Raw genomic sequence first — 22,115 nt, 5'->3', positions numbered from 1 at the left:
TGATTCTCAGGTGTCTCAATCCGCACGAGGATTGTATTCGCTACCAACCCGGGCTGACGGACTTAACATCAAGGAGCCAATAGATAACAAAACGTAGTACGCCGCTTCGCTGACCGCATGCGCTCCTCTTGATGTTGAGGATCTAGCAAATGCTCATCTCACCCAAGAACGCATAACGCACGACCAACAAACTGCACGCCTGAATAAAAATTAATCGCGTAAGAAGGATCTCATGGAACGCCTATACATCGAGAAACGTCTCGTAATAGAAATTGCTTCGGAAAAAGAGCCTCGAATTGGCTCACAGCTCTACCACTTAAACGTTTCTAGTTTTGATAGCAATCTCGTCTTGATAGCAATCTGAAGTCTCATGTGGTCTACGAATTCAGTTGTTGTGCATGCAATACCACCTTTGTCGAACAAACGTGTCGACATTTGGCCACGAGAATTTCTGAGCATCAAAATACCGATTCGCCGGTGGGACAACATGTAGTGGAATGCTGTGGGGCTCTAAGGGCCTTTAACTATAAGATAATTGATCAGTGCAAGAATAGCAAAAAACTTATGACCATAGAAGCTCTACACATTAGTAGATGCAAGCCACAAATGAATACGTGGAACGAGTACAAAAATAGGGAACTAACAATGAAATATTATGTGCAGAATGCATGTTCTGCTTAAATATTTTCGAATTGCCATGCGAACAACGTTGTATTGCGGATCAAAAGGAAAATCTCCAAATCAAAACTCAAGCAGAAAAAGACTCAAATTAAAAATTTTAGAGTTTTCCGTAACTCTTTAACTTACTTTAATGTTGAAAACTGAAAAAAATTTTAAAAAATTTGAAAAAGTAAATAGATAATCAAGAGACGTTGCTGTATATATGCATATCTGTAAACATTTACATTAGCTCCTGACGACGCAAGTTATTGAGAAAACGTTCGAGTGTTTTAACAATTTTATATCGCTTTTTAACACTTTTTATTTAAACCTTTCGGTTTCAGTCTGACGAAGTAAGAATTTAGATACTGGCTTTCGCATTAGACATAACATCGAAGCCAAAAATGCGCCCATTAATTGACCATGTGTTGAAAAGTTTACGCTATCACAGGCTCTCCACTGGGCGACAGGTGGGTATACACACATGGGACACAACGAGATCCGAAACACCTTTGAAAAGATTATGCAAGACGTTTTCTATGTTTTCGAGATTGAACCGACTCTTCAGCTGTTTAAAGGGAGTCGTTTATACACTGAACTGTTAGCACTGACGAAAACGCGAGACTGTACATTAAAGCGAATGGCCTATCGGGGTCCAGGTTCAGCGGTTGTTTTTTAGACGTAAAGTTCTGTAACCTACTTGCCAAGTCATGCCCGAAATTTGCGTAGAAGCGTACAACTATGAGTCGTTGAAGTGCCTCAAGTATTAGCATTGAATACGTGAAGTCGAGGACAGTTACTTCGTTCTGCTCGTGATTTAATGCATGGGGGGCGCAGGACCGTCCGCAACGCGCACTATAAAACAACTAGCTAGCAAAATTGGTGAAAAGAAAAACAAACCATACTCTGTGAAAAGAAAGAACGTACATACGCACGAGAATAAGTTTTGCTCTTCTGCGCAGCACTATCATATGCCTCAAAGGGTTCCTTGGTTCCAAACAGCCGACTGACATTGCCGTAAATTTACATACGATGCTGTGATGTTTTATAGTGGGGGCTCGCTGTTCCGTCCATTGGGTGGATCACATCCCCGCCTGAACATGTAAAATAAAGATGAGTTTGCTCTTAAGCAGCGTAGGACACTCCAATGGATGAGTAGTGATCCCCCACTATGAGACATCACTGCATCGTATATATTTTTGAAGACAAGACACTATAGCTATTTTGTTGTTGTGGATTTACAGCTGTGCTGAAGGGTCTAAGGAACTGCCTCATGAGAAATATCAATATAAACATCACTGCAGCGTATATAATTTTAAAGACAGGCACTTTCAGAGCTCCGTCAAAGGAAATGAATTTCTATATAAGCTAATTTGTTGTCTCCCCTCCCGCACTGTGGCACTGCAAGAACTATCAATGTCGGTCGGCCGTTTGGAACCACGGCACCCTCTGAGGCATATGATAGCGCTGCGCAGAAGAGCAAAACTTATTTTCGTGCGTATGTATGTTATTGCGTCGGAGTATGATTCGTCTTTCTTTTCAGCAGTTTTGCTAGCTATTTGTTTTATAGTGCGCGTTGCGGACGGTCCTGCGCCTCCCATGCATGAAAACGCCCCCCATGCAGGAATATGAAGAACAACTTTGGAAATTGCAAAAAGAAGTTCTGTTCGGCTGGTGTTTTCCTGTATGGGAGGCGGAGGGGCCTCTGCAACACGCACTGTAAAACAGCTGACAACAAAAACCGTCGACACATACTCGGAAAGGACGACACATACTCGGACGCAATTACGTAAATTTGAACGGAGATAAGTTTTGCACTCCTAAGCAGCGCAATTATCGGTCTCAGAGGCTGCTGTGTCCCTTAACATGTAGCTGAGATCGATAATACATATAATGTTGTGCAGAAAGGAAGGCTAGACACATAATTAGTTTAGTATTTTAATCTTCGGGTGCGGCTCCTGGAGCCTAGCGTATTGATGTAAGTTTAAAATTCAATGTTTTTGCGGTAAATTTAATTGGTGTGATGTTTGAAAGCTCACTGTTCCGTCCATTGGCTGGATCATACCCCCTCGTTTTTCCCGAAAGATACTGATTATCAAGATCAATTAACTAATTCTTGTATCCTTTGTATTTTTTTGCATTTCAGACCTTGAAAATGGCGGCTGTACCATGTATGTGGGCCCAAAGCAAGGACATAGTTTTCATAACCTTTGAGGTTACCGACACATCGAAAGCCACTGTTGAAGCCAAAGAAAATAAGCTGAAGTTTATGTATGTATTTTTCACTTTCCATTGTGTTAATTATAATTAAGAGCGCTAAGTAGGTTGATCTCTGGCGAAATTGTAATTACATCCAGTAACAACTAAACGTTCTAATGAACTGCTTGAGACTAATTTGTCCGAATTAAGGTGCCCCAACTACAAATGCCCATTGTACCATATTATCCCTTAGCAGTCTAAAATGCATTTATGGTGAAATATGGTGAAATATTTTTTTTATCTTGGCCTGGCATCCTGGTAGACAATTAACGAGTGTTGAAATGCAGGCGTGAATGACTACAGATTCCATTCCTGTACTTTTCTCTGAAAAACGTGTCGATTGATGGGTAGCATTTGTAACAATTGGAAGGCATTGATCATACCGTCAGAATATACTGAGTACAAGTTTACCGAGGCTTTGAATTTTAGCTGCACCAAGAAAAGTGGCGATGAAATGACCAGGGAAATTGAGCTGTTCAAAGATGTTATTGAAGTAAGTAAAATGCAAATAGAAGTTTAAAGCTTTTTATTGACTCAAGTTTTGTTTATAGGATGTAAAGGTACGCCGCTCTGACCGCGATGTTCTGTGCACTCTAACAAAAGCTCCTTCAGATGATGATTCTTTCTGGCCCAGGCTGACGAAAAGCAAGCTTAAGGTAGGACCTATTGCTATTGTAAAAGAACAGGTGTCCCCCAAAATGTTTGGCGCAGATTTCAACTGATGTTTCTTGATAAAACCGACAGGTTTAGAGTTTGTGGTTCCGGACGTCGCTAATGATTCTTGAGATACGCCGCATAAGTAGGACAAGCGAAAGCGAGCACCAGGCTTAAAATTTAGCTTAATAAGCGTTTCTTTGAAGCATGTTCTTCTGCTCGATGACAGGTTGCGGTCTTTTTCCAAACCCCTCAGCAGTGTGTTCATGTGATCCAAAAAATGCTTGATGCTTTTCGAAGAGCTAAACTGTAAAGTAGTTTGGGAAAACCTGAAGAGGCAGTTTCAATGCGTTTTGTACGGGCAGTTTTTCAGTTAAATCTAAATAATCTTTTCCATAGTTTTTGTGATCATGAAACAAAGTACTGCTCACAGTACTGCTTAAAAAATTCCTTCGGTGATATGATTGTTGACAAAAAAATGCAGATTAATTTAATTTTCTATTGTCAAACCTAGCGCTGTATTTTGGTAAGAAAAATGAAGGAACACCATGTTCCGATGTCGCGACTCATGATTTGATTTTTGGCCAATATCAGAAAGATTGTTTTGATATCATCAGAGAGCTAAATCCCAACAAGCGCAATGGTCCTTGTAAAGTACCCGCTTTGGCTATTATTGATGGTAAGCAAATTTTAGCCCCCCGTCCACCCACCTGACGTTAATTATAAATCAATGACGGTTTTTCCTACGATGCTCAAAAGAGCTGTCATAACACTAATCTATAAAAAAGATGACATCTTGGACCCTGTAAACTATCGTCCAATCTCGATAACTACTTCATTTTCTAAAATATTAGAAAGTTGCTTGCACAAACAAATCACAAGTTTTATTGAAAGTAGGAAATTACTATCGCCGCTTTCATTTGGATTTCGACGTATGGTCTGAAAAAATTACAATCTCTTTTCAAAAGTTTTCAACTTCTGCATTATAGGTCATAAAATGTTTTCTTACGGATCGCATACAAGTTTGTTTTAATTGAGTTGTCAAATTGGAATGAGCTATAACAAGGTGTTCCTCAGGGGACACTTTTAAGACCACCACTTTGCAACATACATATAAATGACCTCCCAGAGCAAGTAAGTGAAACTGATAAGCTTTATAGTATGCGGATGATTGTCTATTGTTTTGTAGTCACAAAAACTCAGATATTGATTTTAACTTTGCAGGAAAACCTTTAAAGTTTGGAAACTTACTTTTGTATCAATAGGTTAAACTTGAATGCCAAAAAAACATCCGCGCGCAAAATTGATAACAGGCTCAATGATTCTGAGGCTGTAGTTGTAGGAACAGCATCAGTAAAAAAATTAAACCAGTGTAAATATTTAGTTATTTTCAAACCCGTGGAAAAATTTATGAAAAATATGGCTGTTGGTATCAAAACTATTGAAATTGTACAACATATCCCACCACAGTATTACTCATGCTTTTCAGGCACTTGTCATTAGTAATTTAGTGTACTCTGCTCTATGTCTCTTTCAAATCAATTTGAATGCATTCTTTGGAGAAACAGATGAATTGGGCTTTGAAGTGTTAATTTTGTTGTAGTATAAAATCTTCAAATGAATTATTATGAAAACGTAAAAATGTTATCTGTATGAGACAGGTGATCGAGTTGAAAACTATAACGTACTACTTCCAATGCATTAGGGATATGAAAAGAGCCCTTCATCGACAGCTTAAATTACCTGCGCCCAGCTATAGGATGAACAAGTAGGAAATATTCCTTCCGTTTCTTCATCTTCTAAATCATTCTTAAATCTTGTATCGTTGAATTGGAACTCATTACCATTGTACCTGCGAGATACAAATGTAAGTATACAGGTATTCAAAAGTCGATCGACACAATTTTTTTAGCCGAGTCAACAGCAGTTTCTATCCAACAAGCTAGCACATGGCGTGACTTCCGCTTCAAATAACCTGTATAAAAACTATTTGTGTTTCCACATAAATCATTTACAATTATTGTATATTAAGCGACAGCTATCCCTATACAATAATACCGTGTTCTCTCTCGCTCAGAATATTTTACCTGTAAGATTTATCCAAAAATTAGTTTCTTTTTGTGCTAAACAGATAATCTATATGCTGCTTTAGATTTCCTAGGTCGTGACATTGAGAAGCTTTTCAGCTTACACTTATCAAAAATTTTTATTGTGAAATTATTTTTAACTTTTTGATCTAGAGACAAAAGTACGAAAATTTTTTAACTGAATTGCTCAGGGTACCGCCAGAAAGAAATTGTTTTAATTTGTTTAATAAGACGCTATTTTGCGTTAAATCCTAATAAGGTCCCACCTTTTCAACGTAGAGGAGGAAGCAATGTCTTTTGCTATTATTAAGGTTCAGCGAAGTTTTTGGTACACGTATTTTCTAGTACACTTCTATGAGAGTTGAACCTACAGGGAGATGAAAGGCTAAACAGTTATACTGTAGAATTTTATTTCGGCTGCGCATAAAGAAGAACATTATTTCTTTCCTTTCTCCACCCTCCATTTTTTATAACATCAGATGAAAGGGTAATTAATTTTTATTTAACTAAAGTATTGAATGAATGCCACGCTGTTGTAGAGTTAAGACCGCGAATGTTTTCGATCCACTGGTGTCAAAGTGCAAATAAAATTTGGATCTTTTCCTTTTGTGCCCCCCCCCCGGTACGTTATGCTCCCCCCAGTTACAGAGCACGTACCATTACATAGTAAATCATTATGTAGAAATATGGCACATGCGTCGGGGGGGTGCAAATAATATGCACCCACTAAGCTGGGGGGGCACAAACGGAAAAAATCCTAAAATTTATTAAAAAAAGACATTACCTCCTTCAGTATTCTTAAGAGCGAGAAAAAATTGTGAAATTTCAATAAGCGAGCGATTTTTTTATCACGCGCTGCTTTTTCAAAGCGGTTTCAACTCTAACTTTTCTGCCAGAACTGTTTCTGGCAATCATTTTGGCTAGCAATGGTATGTTAGGAAGCATTTTTGCCATTTTAAGCAAACATTAGACTTTTAGATGAGTCTACTTGAACGCCTCTTTGAAATTACTTTTCGCAATCTTATTTTATAGCAATTGCGGTCTTTCTCTGGTTGAGTGTAGTTGTTTTAGTGTACTTGGTGAGCTATTGATTTAATTGATTTTGAATTTAGGTTGTTTGTTAAAAATTTTTTTATTTTCGTCTGTTATTTGCGAAATTTTGCCTATTTGTTCTGATTTTGAGCTCTTTGCAGTTTTTGTTCGCTAGTTAATTGAAAGCTGTTTAGTAAGCGCTGTTTCTAAGAGATTACAGCTCAAGGTCATATAGTGCAGTTTGTATAATATAAAGGATACGATTATGTATTTTTTCGTTTCTTTGTTTGCTTCTTTGGTTGGTAAGCGGATCTGACAGGCATTGGTTGGGTCACCAATTGAGCAGAAAAGAATTGTCTCCGAATAATTGTTCGGAAGCAGCATATAGCAGTTTGCAGGGAATTTTGTCAACCATAAATTTTTGTTGTTTCTTTTTTTTAAGGTATACTCCGTGTGCACCGTTTTGTCGTTTTTTTTTCAATTGGTGGTCGTTTATCGAATGACAATAATTTTAATTGCAAGTGTTTTTATAACCGACCGATAATTGTTTCGGGTCGCAAGTTGTGAGGGTATTTTCTTTAATTTTTGCATCGTATTGTAACAATTTGATTTTTCTCATGTTAATTTTACTGTTATTGATTCAAAATAACGACCATAAATAAGTAGAGGAACTTTTTGTTTAGGGAATTGTTGACTGGGACTTAAGTGAATATCTACTTCGAGTCGGTTCCGGAGTCTTCCTGATGTTTTTTAGAAGAGTGGAAAAGCAATTGGTCGAGTGGTGTAAATTTTTTGCTCTAATTTCACAGTAGAGTGAGAAAACGGTGTTTGAACAAAAATTTGCTTTCTCGCTAGAGGACCTTAGCCGCGTTTACTAGTTGTTCAAGTGCTTAGTGTGATGAAGCTACCGGGAAGGCCGTAGTTTAAGGTTAAAAGGTCATCTTTAGTTTTTGAGCCCAAAATATTGCAGTTTTTCGTGTTTTTTTGTACTTTTCGAATTTTTTGTTGGACCAGTCTAGAATTGAGGCTGGTTAATTTTGATAAGCGTCTTTTTGCAAGACATAAGTTCTGTTTATCACCATTTTCAGACCTATTTGTTTTGGTAAACCAAAAAACACGCAAATTTATACTAATTTTTACATTTTCGAAGCATTTTGAAAATTTTGTCTTTTGAGTTTTTTCAATCCTAGGTGTCAATGAACCTCTTCCTGGGTTTGAAAATGGATTACTGCACAGTTTCTAGTGGTAATAGAATGGTTTTCAACATTTTAACATCACGAATTTTAGCATTTTTTTTACAAAACTTTTTTATTTCATCGTCAAGATTTTTGTTACAACATATGACGTCACAATCTTTTACATTTGCGTTTTGTTCATTCGTTCATGCGACATTAACTGAACTGTATGCGTGAAGTCATTTTTGACTCATTGTTTAGCAACTTTTTCGTTCACGTGCCTGATTAAGTTTTTGGTCACACATGGCTTACCCTGTTCTCAAAAATGTCTTCCTCTCTCAAATCGACTTTTCTTAAGGTCGAGTGAGTGTTGATATGCATATTCGTTAAACGAGTTATGTCTTAGTTTTCAAGTTGGTTGTGTTGCTTGGCAAGTGACGTGTTAGACATTATGTGCAAATTCAGATGACCGATCCTCCTGGTCGAAAGGCATAAAATCAAGAGACGGGAGTTGAACCTTTGTGTTTTCATTTTATTAAAAGTTTCTATGTTGTCTAGTGTTAAATAACTATGAGTTAAATATTTATAGGCAGTCCCTTTTTGTACTTGAACGCCACTTACTTTCCATAATTGTTATTAATTTTTTTCAGTACTATCTAAACTATATATACATTGCCTGAAGTTTAATTTGCCAGGCTGAACGCTGAATGAAGATATGTTGTTTTATTGGTTTTTTAAACCAATAAAAAATTGGTTTAAAAAACCAATTTTTTATTGGTTCGACGAATTTCAACTTTATTCGGAAGCTGTCTTTTCACGATCTTTTTACACATTTTTCCATTCTTTGTCAAGTCAAATAGAAATGATTTAAGTCAGGGTCTTAAGTAAGAAAAGCGGGAAGGTCGTGAAATTGTTTCAAACTGATATTTAAGTTGGCTGAGAATTTGGTGTTTGAACAATTTTTAAGCTTTATTTTTCATTGGAGGCTATTTGAATGTTTTGGATGTTTTTTCGCATGTTTTTGGCGAATGCTTTACAAAGGTTTCTTATCTGTTATTGAATAATTCGCCCTGCTAATTGTTGAGAGCAATTTGTTTGAAGGTAGTGGGTTTATGTTTATTTTTCTAATGAGGCGAGTCTTATTCTCTTAAAAAGTTATAGTAGTATTCATTGATTTAAGCGACTCTGGAACTAATTTGTCCATAAATAAAACATTTTTGCGTTTAATTGTTGCACTTTATCCCTTAATTTTATTATTGACTAGTCTCAGGTGCCTTCTTAACTTGTTTAATTGCTCTCAAGTGGAGTTTGTAGCAGTTACATTAGTCCTGTTGATCTTTTTTATGCGATTTTTCGTCTGACCCATTTGACTCTTCGTCTTTAAAAACGTGATAAACAGTTAGCGCCCAGCGGGCATTAAGCTTCATTGGAGGACCTCAGCCGCGTTTACTAGTTCTTCCAGTGTTTAGTATGATGAAGCTATCGGGAAGGCCGTAGTGTCAGGTTAAAAGGTCAATTTTAGTTTTTGACCCCAAAATTGCATATTTTTGTTTTTTTTGTCGGACCAGTCTGCAATTGAGGCTGGTTAAAGTTGATAAAGTACTCTTTGCAAGACATAAGTTATTTTCACCATTTTAGGAGCTACATGTTTTGGTATTCCAAACAAAAACACGCAATTTTTAATTTTCACAATTTTTTCCAAGCTTTTTGAAAGCTTTTGAGTTGTCTCAGCCATGAGTGTCAAGAAACCTCCTCTCTAGGGTTTGAAACTAGATTACTGCACAGTTTCTAGTGGTAATGGAATGGTTTTCAACATTTTAACATTACGAATTTTAGCATTTTTTTCACAACACTTGCAATTTTGGACATTTTTCATGATTTTGGTTTTTCTTTTCCAGACCCAAGTGCCGGAAAACCTCCATAAGGGTTTGATATTAATTTACTGAAAATTTTTCATGGCCATGGAACAGTTTTCAACTTTTTGATATCACAAATTTTTGCAGTTTTTTGATAAAATTATAAATTTTTTATTATTTGAAGTTTTCAAACTTTTGGAAAAATTTTATGTTGAAGTTTATGGATTTTTGTGAGCCAGTGAAACTATTTAAGGCTTGAAATAGGGATACTGGATTTTCTGAGAAATGGAAATGATTCTGAAGATATAAATATTACCAATATTAGCAAGATTTTGTTAAAATTTGCGATTGTTTTTAAAATTTTTGATTAATTATGTCCTTTCCTAACGATCATTTCTGGCCAACTCAATTGACAGAAGTCCAGATACAAAAAACGGCTTTGAACTTTTTTTTCACTGTAAAATCTGGAAACATTTTTTCTATATGATTTAATTACTAACAATCATGATTCAATTACTAACAATGTCACCGTGGAAAATATTTCAGCTCTCTCTCTCTCTCTCTCTCTCTCTGTTGGTTGGGGCTTGTTTCCTTTTCTTTCTCGTTGACGTTTTAGCTCTCTTACACTATCTCTCTCTCTCTCTCTCTCTCTCCTTCTTTCTTTCCTTCACTTTTTGTTGATGCTGCACTTCAGCTTCTGTTATATGGCTTGATGTTATAATCTATTACCCTCAATAGCGCTTAATTAGATTAGGAATGTATGAACATATGTTTCATAAATGACTTAAATATCACTTTTTAGGAAATAGTGTTAATTGCTCTGAAACGAAGTTTTAAGCAATTATATTAGCCCTGTTGGTCTTTTTTTGTACGATTTTTTGCTCGACCGATTTTTCTTCTGACCCATTTGATTTTTTGGTCGCAGAAACGGGATAAAGAGGTAGCGCCCAGTGGGCCTCAAGTTCTCCTAGAGCCTTTCAGCTCACGGGTTTCCAAGTATGTGATTCATAGAAACTGTTTTACTTATTCTTATGATGTGAAGGCCGGTTCTTAGAAATTGATCCCCACCCGCACCCCACAACCCCCCAATCCCCACGCCTGCACATCGTTCAGGCCGTAGGAGTCCGTGCAGCGAAATATCCCCCTCCCATGGTTCCCCCCCTGCAACCCACCCCCTCTGCGCTCACCTCACGCCCCTTCAATTAAGCTAACGCTAGCCTGACTAAACCGTGGCTTGCTACTGACGAATCCATCCGGTCGTTTGTGAGCAATTCGCCCGACGTTAGTAGGGTATGTTTAATTAAATGAGTTTTGACGTTTACTGTGCAATCGATGTTCTTATTCGTTCTGACATTTGTTCTCTGAAGAAATAGTTTTAAAGTTTTGCTCGTTTTTGGTTTCCTTTTGCGAGTTCCTTAAAAGGTGTATCGTGTTTTTAACAGTTGATAAATGTAGTGGTCTTTCTGTTTTTTTTCTGAATTTGTAGCAAATTCGATCATTACAGCTTAATTCGCTTTTAAGGTGTCGAAAATGGTAATAGGTTGAGGGAGCAACTCAACTCCTGTATATGCTTGCCTAAGAAGTGAACAACAAATGGCTTTATATGCAAAGTAGAAGGACAAATGTAAAATTCGCATTGTTTAAGAGAGCTGAAAAATGGTTGACTGAAGGTAATTTTAAATTGTTTGAAATATATTATTAGATAATTTATGACAGCAACACTTGAGCTTACAAGCTTCCATTTAGAAACAAATTTGAGCCATTATTTTGATAATGGCGTATTTACAAAATTTTTGATGAAAGCTTTGACTGTAATTTACTTTTAGGACAAAACTATCAAAGTGGATTTCGCACGATGGAAGGAAAGCGATGATGAAGAGGGAGATGACTTCAATTTCGATAATGATGTAAGTTGCCACAAGTTACCACACGACAAACTTAATAACTGAATTCTCAAACCAATTGCATGTGCTTCTTAGCGTTTCTTAAGTGAAATTCTTTGATTCTATGCTGATTTTTTACATCTGTTATTGTCATCGTCGTACCTTGCCGCCTTTAATTGTTAGCGATATGCATTTTACAGTCTGGACTGGTGGCGGATATGAATAGAACTTTAATAAATTTGGTTGATAGCTTCGACAGCGAGCTATTGTTGGCCTTCTCCTGGTTTTTACAATCCAAAGATTATGGATATTATTGGTGCTGTCTTCTAACATGTGTTCACGCATTTTTCCATGATTATAGCCCCCAATAATGGTAACTTACCATAATTGGAGGTATAACTGGAAAGACCCAAGGTTTTTGTTTACCATTTAACGTCACGCTCACTTCCATTTTTTCATTCAAATCCTCTTTTTTCCATTCATACAATTTCAACTGAAATGCGTGCGTGACGTCGTTCTTAGTGGAGCAATTTTTTTATTCATTCATGTGATAAATTTTTGGTCACATGACTTCCCTCACTCTCAGTAATGACTTTCCTCACTTTAAAATTATTTCAATTTTAAAAAGATAAGAGGTCAACTAAATATCTGAAGGTTTAACTGAGGGCAGGTAATAGAAACAGTAAACAGGTTATACAATTTTGTCAATCCAAGTATGACATATGAGCGAGGATTCAGCCATAGGGTAGCATTAAGGTATGAAAAGCAGCAGATTTTGCATGTTAGTGCAACATTTCTATTGAATAAAGCTTCATACTCGTTTTTTGCACTGGCGAAAAGTTTTTAAATGATAACGAAACTTACATAGGACAATGAAATTTAGTTGAATTATTATTAGTTGAAGTTTTATGAATTATGTCCAGTCTATAAAAATAGAAGTGTCGAGAAGGTCTATCCTGTTTTTGAACTGTAATTGCAAGAAAATCTGGAAATAAAAACTTTCATAAAATCACTGTTTTCGGGGGAAAAAACTGAGTTGTTGTGCAATTGATGTGTTCGAATTTAGCGTGTGCGCGTATATTGCTGATCCTCATCATAACTATGTATGTTATGCTTAGATGTCGGATATGATGGCTGGCATGGGCGATGGTGGTCTTGGGGGTCTAGGAGGCATGGACGGTGGACTCGGTGGAATGGACGATGACGAGGAACCGGACTCAGACGATGAGGATGACATGCCAGATTTAGAGGATGCAGCCGCCACAGAGGCCGCACCTCCCGATACTACCACCGATGCCTCTGTGTCTGAAGAAGCAACACCTGCTGCCGGTACTGCTACTGAAGAGACGACATCTTAACATAACTCCCATCTTACATTGTTACTTCTGGCGACCACGTGCTTTTCATTGGAAGATGAGTCGCCGCCTTTAGCCAATCAAGAACTGCTACAAATGATCTTTTCACTCTTGATGAACTTGCTGCTTTGCAGTAGTTTATGCGAGAACTGAGAGGCGATTTGAAGAACGATTTTGTTGATGGAATGGATTATAAGTTGTAGTTGATTTTCACTGTTTGTTCGGTAGCTTGACTGAGTTCTGAAATTCATTTTTATTCGGATTTTTACTGTTTCAGAATGTTATCTGACGAATTTTAGCGTGGTAGATTCTTCTAGAATTTCAGATCAACATTTTTGATTGAAGGGGCAACTATGTTTTTGCACTACTATGTCTCAGAAGAGTTGTTACCAATGTATTACATGTAATTACCTGATACTATATTTTTCTGATACCGATTTGTACTGTTTGTTCACTAAAGAGACGACTATAAATGTCGCTGTGCTGCTTGAAGTTGTCTTTTTTATGAGCAGTTGTTATATTTTGAGTATTCAACCATCTGTAACGCGTTGCTGCTGCAAAGTTGAATTCATCTGTTATCTCAAATTCACTATTTTCTTTCCAGGCCTATCCAGAGTTTAGCTCTTCAACCGATATATAAAGAGCCACTTTTTTGTGGTAAGTGTTAACAAAGGAATTAACGGGTTATACCGGTTGCGTGAGGGACAAGTTTTTTGTGTGTCATTTATCAGTCGAAGTTTCTAAAACCTGATTGCGTGGTTGAATAGAAACACCGATTGTTTGAAACGTAATGATATAATGGTTAGAATTAAAAGGAAAAATTTCAGTGTTATAACCAAGTTTCTTTTTAAAGCACCCAAGAGCAATCGCTGGGACAGAAAATCAAGATATATTGCAATAACAATGTAGTCTAGAAAACTTCGCGCTCCACTCATCCTTTCGAGATCCGATTCGTACTTTCTCAAACCCAAGTTTGCAAACGCAATTCGCAAACCCAGAGAGTTGCGCTTTTAAATTCCAGTTGATCTAAATCATGCAAAGAACTTTGTTCTAAACACTCATTGACCTTCACAAATCTCAAAAAGCTTTATTTGCTAATTCACAGAAAAATATTTAACTAACAAAACGACCAGCTTCCTCTTGAACAGTATGTATTCCTCCTATGAATACGAGTACCCCCCAAGTGGACCCAACCCTGAGTACTGCCCTACACTTAGTCTGGAGGAATGGAAAACACTAACGAAAGAGGTCTCATATAAAATTTATCTTGAGAACTAAAAAAACTTAATGAAAAAGTTCACCGAAGAAGCAATTACCTGGTAAATTACGGCTTGGTAAGGCCTGAGTGCACCCCCTTTTAGCCTGAGTGCACCTAAATCATCGCCGAGTGACACAGCTACTTCAATATATGTTCAGGGTTTGTGCCACGAAAAGGTTAGAGAGTTCGATCAAATAATTTTTTAAGATGGCGGAGAAAATTTAGTACTAGGCAGCAGCATTATTGCGAAGCTGGCAGTAGATGAAACGATTCCATTTGAAGTTTAGACCGGAGAAATTTAGCCCGGATACGTTTATTGTATGAGAGCCTCCACCCTTTTGAGAAGCTGATTTCAACAAAACAAAAAATTGTACAAGTACAAAAGCGTCAGTAAAATCACTTTTTGAGTTTAGGCACATTAACAAGTCAGGAGTGCCCGAAATTTCTAATGAGACTAAATCCCAACAAACCCCAGGTTCATTCAAAATCCCCTCTTGGGTGCTTAGAGATCGTGCAGCGCATTTAGCAGAGCCATTGAAATTTCTTTTTAACGAGTAATTAAAGATGGAACAGTTTCCCAGTAGGCTTAAGAAGGCAAACATAACTCCAAATTTTGAAAAACGTGACACTGAGTATCCATTAAACTATAGAATTACTTTACTAACACCCGCATTAGAAAAAATTTTCGAGACACTTTTAAAGAGCAAATTATCGATTTTCTACACAACACGCGGCTACTATCAAAAACACAGTTTGGTTTTCGGCAAAAAAATATCAACTATTGCTGCTCATATTTGTTTGAATGGAACTGTTAGGGCAGATTTGAACTCACAAAAATTTGTTGCTGCCGCTTTTCTTGATTTATCAAAAAGCTTTTGATTCATTAGATCATAATATCTTACTAACAACACTCATTTCTCCAGGATTTGGCATGAACGCAGTTAGAATATTTAGTAGCTACTTAAAAGACCAGTCACAGAGAGTGGTGTTGAATAATGTGCAAAATGACTGGTGAAAAAGGAGTACCGCAGGGAACCGTCCTTGGTCCACTTTTGTTCAACCTGTATGCAAATGACATAGACACACAAGCAAACCCTAAAATTGTCCAATATGCCGACGACACAGTTTTAATTAGCAGGAATCACAAAATTGATGATGGTGTGATTGTGCTAGAAAACTGCATTATCAAAATGATTGAATATTTTAATATTCACTCATTGAAAATGAACCCCGACAAAACAGATTTCATGGTTTTCGGCAACCATTGTGTACAGAAACAACTCATCATTAAGGACCAGGTTATAAGGGAAGTCAAGGAAGTGAAATATCTTTGTGTAATAATGGACAATAAGTTTAGGTATGATTCACATGTAAAACAAATTCTATCAAAAATGGCTCAAGGAATTAGAGCGATATACACCTTGAGAAATCCTTTGCCTTTGCATTTGAGATTATCAATCCTGAACACACTAGTTCTAAGTCATATACAGTATTCAGCAATTTTACTTTCAACAATAAGCAATAATTTAATCAGAACATTAGAAAAGCAACTAGGCTGGGTGGTGAAAGCTAGCTTTCATTGTGCTAAATGTATTACTCAGCGCAATTAAGAATGGAGAACCATATACTCCCAATTAGGTTGCTATTAGACTATTGGCTAGCGACTTATGTCAGACTCCTAATTAGGAACAAAAATTAGCAGAAAAATCATCTTCATAATAGTGTGACTGGATAATATTAATGTATTAATGTTAAAGAAATTCCAATTCATAGTTTTTTTACTGAAATTGTTATTATATCTAAAGCTTTCTATGGAACAATTCAAGAAAGGCCCTGGAGAAATATATTATGGCTCAATGAGCTGGAGAGCGTTTAAATTCAGTAATTAATGTTCATATTTGTCATTAGAAAGTAATTGTAAGTTATTGATTAAAAACGACTCAAGAGAGTGTACGCTGCTTAACATGTGTATATTAATATAGCATCCGGGAAAATACAGCGTTCTTTTTATCTGGAAAAATGCGCTGTTTCGAATTTTTGGTGGGCAAGTAAAAAGAGCTAACTTTTAAATATATGATCACAGAAAATACGTAAACCATCCCAAGCTGTTCGATTGGTGATTATGCAAAACTAAACGAGTTGTTACGTCTTATTGCTCCTTTTCCGCTGGATGCTTTTTTGCTTCTTATTTACTGCTCTCAAACGCAATTTTGTAGCAATTGTATTAGTCCTGTTGTTTTTTTAAATCCGATTTTCTCTCAACCGATTTTTCGTCTGTCCCATTTGACTTTTCGTCCTTCGGGATAAACAGTTAGCGCCCAGTGGGCATTAATTTTCATTAGAGGCCCTTAGCTGCGTTTAGTAGTCCTTCAAGTGCTTAGTTTGGTGAAGCCGCTAAGAATTCCATAATTTTAGGTTAAAAGGTCATTTTTAGGAGGCTTTTAGCCCAAAACGTTGCAACTTTCGTGTTTTTTTGTCATATTTTGACATTTTTGTAGGACCTGTTTACAATTGAGGCTGATTGAAGTTGGTGAAGTTCTTTTGCAAGACATAAGTACTTTCTATGAAAATTTTAAGAGCTATATGTTTTGGTAATTTTTTTCAGCCCAAGGTGTCAAGGAACCTCCTCTAGCGTTTGATGATAGGTTATTGCATAGTTTCTGGTGTTAATGGAACGGTTATCTGGTTAACATCACGAATAACAGCCTTTTTGGACAAAATTTTAATTTTTTTCTGGCCTGGGAATAATTTTCAACTTTTTTTCAAATAGTTTTCAAATTTTTGTCCCTTTTTAGGTTTATGCAGCCTCAAGGGCCATGGAACCTTCTCTAGGGTTTGATGATAGGTTACTGTATAATGTTTAGATTTAATGGAATGTTTTTCAAGATTTTAACATAACAATATTTAGCCTTTTTTTACAAAATTTCCATTTTTTGTTTACTTTTTTGACATTTTTTGTTTATTAGTCAAGTTTTTTCAGGGGTTGGAAAACCTCCGTTAGGGTTTGATAGGTTACTGGTAATTTGTTTTTGGCCTTTATTTAGTTTTCAATTTTTTAGTATCACAAATTTTAGCAATTCTTTGATAAAACTTTCAATTTTTTAAGTATTTTTGAAATTTTTTGTCGGTTTTTAGGTTTATCTATCCTCGAAAGCCAAGGAAGCTCCTCTAGGGTTTTAGCTCGCTGCATAGTTTATAGATATAATGGATTGTTTTTCAAGAATTCAATAACACGAATTAAAGCAATGTTTTAAAAAAAACATTCGCTTATTTTTTGAATATCTTTGATTTTTTTTTCATTCTTTTTCCGGGATCAGGGTCCGGGATCAGGGTCAGGGTCAAGGTTTGGTAATAAGCTGCTGCATAGTTTCTAGAGTTAATGATTCCAAGTTTTTATGTTCCAAGTTTATGGATCTTTATGAGCCAGCGAAAGTATTTAGGACATGAACTAGGGTAACTGAATAGGCTCTTGAGACAATAGAATGGTTTTAAAGATATTAAAATCACGAATTTAAGCAAGATTCTCTTAAAATTTGCAATTGTTTTTAAAAATTTGAATATTATTTTCTTTTCCTACTGATCCCATTCTTTTAGTTTTACAATCATTACTGGCCAAAGAATTTTTTAAGGTGTTCCAGCTGGGCTACAAGACAAAACTCTAGAGACAAAATTAAATTTGGTTTTGAACATTTTACTGAAAAATTTGGAAACATTTCTTTTAAGTTTTGCAAAAGTGTTTTTTTTTCTAAATGATTTAATTACAAACAAGGATTGAAAACTAGATGTTGCAGAGTCGAATCTTTTCGTGGACAATGTTCCTAGCTCTCTTTCTCTCTCTCTCTCTCTCTCTGTGTGTGTGTGTCGGTTGGGGTTTCTTTCCTTTTTTGTCTCTTTCACGTTGTTTCTCTCACATTATCTCTCGCATTTTGACTCTTTTTTGATGCAGCAATTCTGCTGGTGTTATGTGGCGTGATGTCGTCATCTATTACCCTCATAAACGCTGAATTATAGTGAAAATTTTTTATTGTGAATGATTTAACTAGCAATTTTTAGGAAATCATTGTTAATTTCGCTCAAACAAAGTTTGTGGCAACTATATTAATCCTGTTGATCTTTTTAAGCGATTTTTTGCTTGATCGATTTTTCCTCTGACCCATTTGATTTTCGTCCTCATAAACGGGAAAGAGGTAGCACCCAGAGGGCCTTAAGTTCTCTTAGAGCCTTTCAGCTCACTTGTGTCCAAGTATGCGGGCAAACTTTTGTGGGCTTATACTTATGCTTTGAAGGACAGTTCTTGGAAAATGATCCCACACCCCCACTCCGCCCCCCCCCCCGATCCCCACCCCTGCAAATTGTTCCTGCGGTAAGGGCCCCTTGCAGCCAAAGATCACAATCCCACCGATCCCCCTGTTGCACCGCTCCCCCCCCCCCCCCAGCTGCGATCAGCTCCCGCCCCTTCAATTAAGCTAAATCCAGCCTCACTAAACTGTGCCTAGCTACTGATGAAGCCAGGCGCTCGCAGTTCCTTTGAGAGCAGTTCGCCCTAAGTTAGTCGGTTATGTTTAAAATGACAGCAGTAAACATGTTATCGCAACCAATAGATTAAATTTCAGTATTGACAATTTGTATTATTATCCGCGTCGTCTTCCAGGTTGACTAAGTTTGCGCTCCTGTGTAGAATAGAAGAGAAATTGTGTTAATCTTTTCTTTATGAATTGGCTGAGATATGAAATTGCATGTAAAAGTCGGTTTCGCACATGAGAAGAAAAAGCTTAGTTCAAAATACTGACCGATTGTTGAAAGCGTAGAGTTTTTATGCATTTTTGAAAATGGCGTGTGAAAATGGCGTGTGAACAATTTCACGTGGAGATCAAATTTGTTTACACGCCACTTTTTCAAACCTGCTTTTGTTTTCAATCTCCGATTTTTCTCCTTAAGCCGTTTCTACCATGCAGTTTTAAGCTTGAGCGCAGATTATTACGAACAACTGCAAGCAGGTTTGAACAATATTAGACTTTAAGAACCGGTTTTGAGCTATATTACTTTCTTCGAAGCCTTTTAAAGAATTCGCAAGTAGACAACAGAAGCAAAGATAGCTAGTCATGTAAAAGAATTCAAAAAGGGAATCGCAGAATGAAACACAGGAAACGAGACAACAAAAGTGGCATTTCTTGAAACCGTCCTAATAGTTCACGCGCAATGCGAGTGCGTATTCCGAAGGTACCAAACCCCTGATCTCACCCAAGCCCCTGAACAAATCGAAATACCACCTTCATCCATTGAGCCAATATTGATAACAGCTCCACCAACCAACCAACGCAGGCGATTTTCAAATTCCTATATCGTCTGCAACCCAGGAAGAAGTACAACGAAATCCCCCTAGTTCTGGTGAAAGAACCGCACAGACCAAAGTATTGTGAGTTTGATCAAGATGCAGTCATATGGGGTGTGAAACTTTATCATGACCTCCCAACTGTCTAATTCCCTAGAGAAAAGAGACGCGAGGGCGATGTTGAGTCTTTTCATCCTCCGATCATTCAATCAATTGTGGATACAGCGGCGCAAGTTGAGCCAGTCCCGAATCATTTCCCTTCTCACGTAATTGGTAATTTTTCATCCTCAGACCCACAATTTTGCCCTGCAGAATGCAGCCCTGACAACTTCGATTAGGATGAGGAAGATATCAACTTTGATTAAAACTGTACCTTCAGGAACAAACCAAAATTAATTTTACTAATATCACTAACTACTATAACCAGTACATATATTCTTAGTTGCTATATAACCGGTGAATAATTATTAATACGTTATCAATAGTTTTATTCAAAGTTTCAAATTTAGTGCACTTTTGTAAATACTAATTCATATACCTAATCGAGTGCAGTAACATTCATATACGATGTTTTTTTTTATTTGAAGGTCAGTTATTAAGAAGTCATGTATAATTCATTTTCACCCTAAGTTTACATGTTTGGTTCAGCCAGATGTCTGCTGTTGAGGTTTCTGCATTGGGAATCATCAATTGTTCACGACTTTCAGTAGCTGCTGAACTTCATTGTTTTACTGTCGCTTCTCGAGTACAGTTGCCCAATTTAATTCACTAATTTTACTAATCGACTTCTCTCTCAATTTCAATAGGCACGATTCAGTGAAAAGATTTGCCTAAAGAAAACCTCTGCTAAATTTAGTGAAGCAAGCAGGCCAACCGAAACAGTTGTCTGAAAAGGTGAAAGCTAAATTGACTCTAAAGATACAGTACCCAAATCTGTTTGTGTACGACAAATGTATTACAGGGGACAAAAAGAACTATGTGTGAACGTCACAGAATTTGTAATTTTGTTACTCTTCTGGCTGTTATTTATCCAAAATAAATTATTACTTTTAAAAAAAGTTCGAACAACAATTTTATTGCCAAGAACATTTTCATTTTTAATGTTTTTGGTTCTTTTCTCACTCTATGCAATCTATATCATCATTTTATGGTGAATGATCAGAATTTTGTCGAGAAACATAAAAAGAACACTCTTTTTAGACGTGCGCAAGTCTCAACACGTTTTCTCAGGAGGGTCCGGTATCACGCACAACTCCGGAAAAGCAAGCAACTTTTAAACATACCTTGAAGCATAAATCTTAGTATCCCGAGCGACTTAATGCTGTGAGCGCGATTGAGGCTCAATTTGGAATGAGATTTATGTTTCAATCTTTTGAGAAAAATAAGAGTAAAAATTTAGGCGCTTTCTTTGTCGACTCTTGAAAAATGTCAAAAGTGAAATTTTACTAATGCAAGAGTGTGCAAAAAAGACAGATGCGCGCTATTTGTAGAAGCTTCCTCTTAATTGTGGTCGTCGGTGAAAAATTGTTCAGTTTTGATGGATTCAAATCAAGTCCCACGGGCCGTTGAGGCTTGGGCATATTAATTAACTAATATTTATAGCCAATTAATATTTGTTTACAATCAAATATTTGATTTAAAACTAAAGGGCTCTATTTTACCTATCCGCTAAGTAAGCAGGCAATTGCTTATTTGGCTGAGTTGACCGACCACGGTTGCTATGATAAAACAACAACAACACCATCTCCCAGGAGCTTCATAAGTTGAATACAGAGGTCAGCGATTTTTCAATGATGCCTGGCTAACTTTCGTTCACTTTGTATGTACGATGACCGGAAATTTATTCATGATCCGCTTTCGTAGATACGCCAGTTGACGAAGGTTGTAATTGCGTTAAAACTCGAAGCAATACTTTTTCCTGCAGATTTTATGATCCAAAATGTACCCATTACCAGCGTCTATCGGTACCAAAAAAACTAGTTACAAAGAATGTGCCTGAAACTTCTCGTCTTTTGACGGCCAATGTGGAAAGCGCTTAAATTACATGTAAGTAGCTTCCACACGGCAATTAAATAGCCTAAAATGGAAAATAGTTCCAAAGAAATGTGATTATAGTTACGTTCGACGGTAAGGCCATTTCACAAAACTTTAATCCTTTACGATTTAATCCTTTAAGATTACTAAAATGAGAGATTATACTGCAATTAATTTGCCGCGCAAATTGAGTGAAATCTAATCACAGCAGTTTTGCGGAATGCGCTTCACCGCAAAGGGTTTTTTGCGGCGCAAAGTAGATTCCACTTTTCAACTTCCAGTGACTGAAATTTCCATTTAAGGCACAGCCGTTTCATCAAAGTTTGTAAGGACGTTTCACACGTACAATGTATTAAGATAGGAAAAGTGAAAACTGGTCGCAAAAGTGAGTAAATTTACCCGCAAAATTTGGTTCCAAAAGACGCTCGTAATGCCCGAATGCTTGCTGTGTTTCAACGGTGTCGCGTTAGCCCCGTATTTTAACAAAATAGCCCCCAGAAATATGCTGCAGCTGCTCACTGATGATATAA

At 36.8% G+C, this 22,115-nt stretch overlaps 1 protein-coding gene across 4 annotated transcripts in view; it reads left to right on the top strand.

Moving 5' to 3' along the window:
* Positions 1–13,546, top strand: part of LOC142337679 (prostaglandin E synthase 3-like) — a 250,825-nt gene extending 237,279 nt beyond the window's left edge. For 3 of the 4 annotated variants that reach the window (XM_075387113.1, XM_075387115.1, XM_075387112.1), the window contains exons 2-6: positions 2,807–2,931; positions 3,349–3,412; positions 3,471–3,575; positions 11,550–11,630; positions 12,725–13,546. In XM_075387113.1, the coding sequence (XP_075243228.1) occupies positions 2,807–2,931; positions 3,349–3,412; positions 3,471–3,575; positions 11,550–11,630; positions 12,725–12,964 (615 nt within the window). In that variant the 3' untranslated portion in view covers positions 12,965–13,546. The remainder of the gene's footprint in view (positions 1–2,806; positions 2,932–3,348; positions 3,413–3,470; positions 3,576–11,549; positions 11,631–12,724) is intronic. The other variant, XM_075387114.1, reaches the window with a different exon arrangement.
* The last annotated feature ends 8,569 nt before the right edge of the window (positions 13,547–22,115 follow it).

The sequence above is a fragment of the Convolutriloba macropyga genome, chromosome 4, assembly GCF_964194025.1.
Source record: "Convolutriloba macropyga chromosome 4, txConMacr16.3, whole genome shotgun sequence".
NCBI classification, from domain to species: Eukaryota; Metazoa; Xenacoelomorpha; order Acoela; family Convolutidae; genus Convolutriloba; species Convolutriloba macropyga.
The sequence above is the reverse complement of the archived record's forward strand: the minus strand, read 5'-3'. Positions and strand labels throughout refer to the sequence as shown.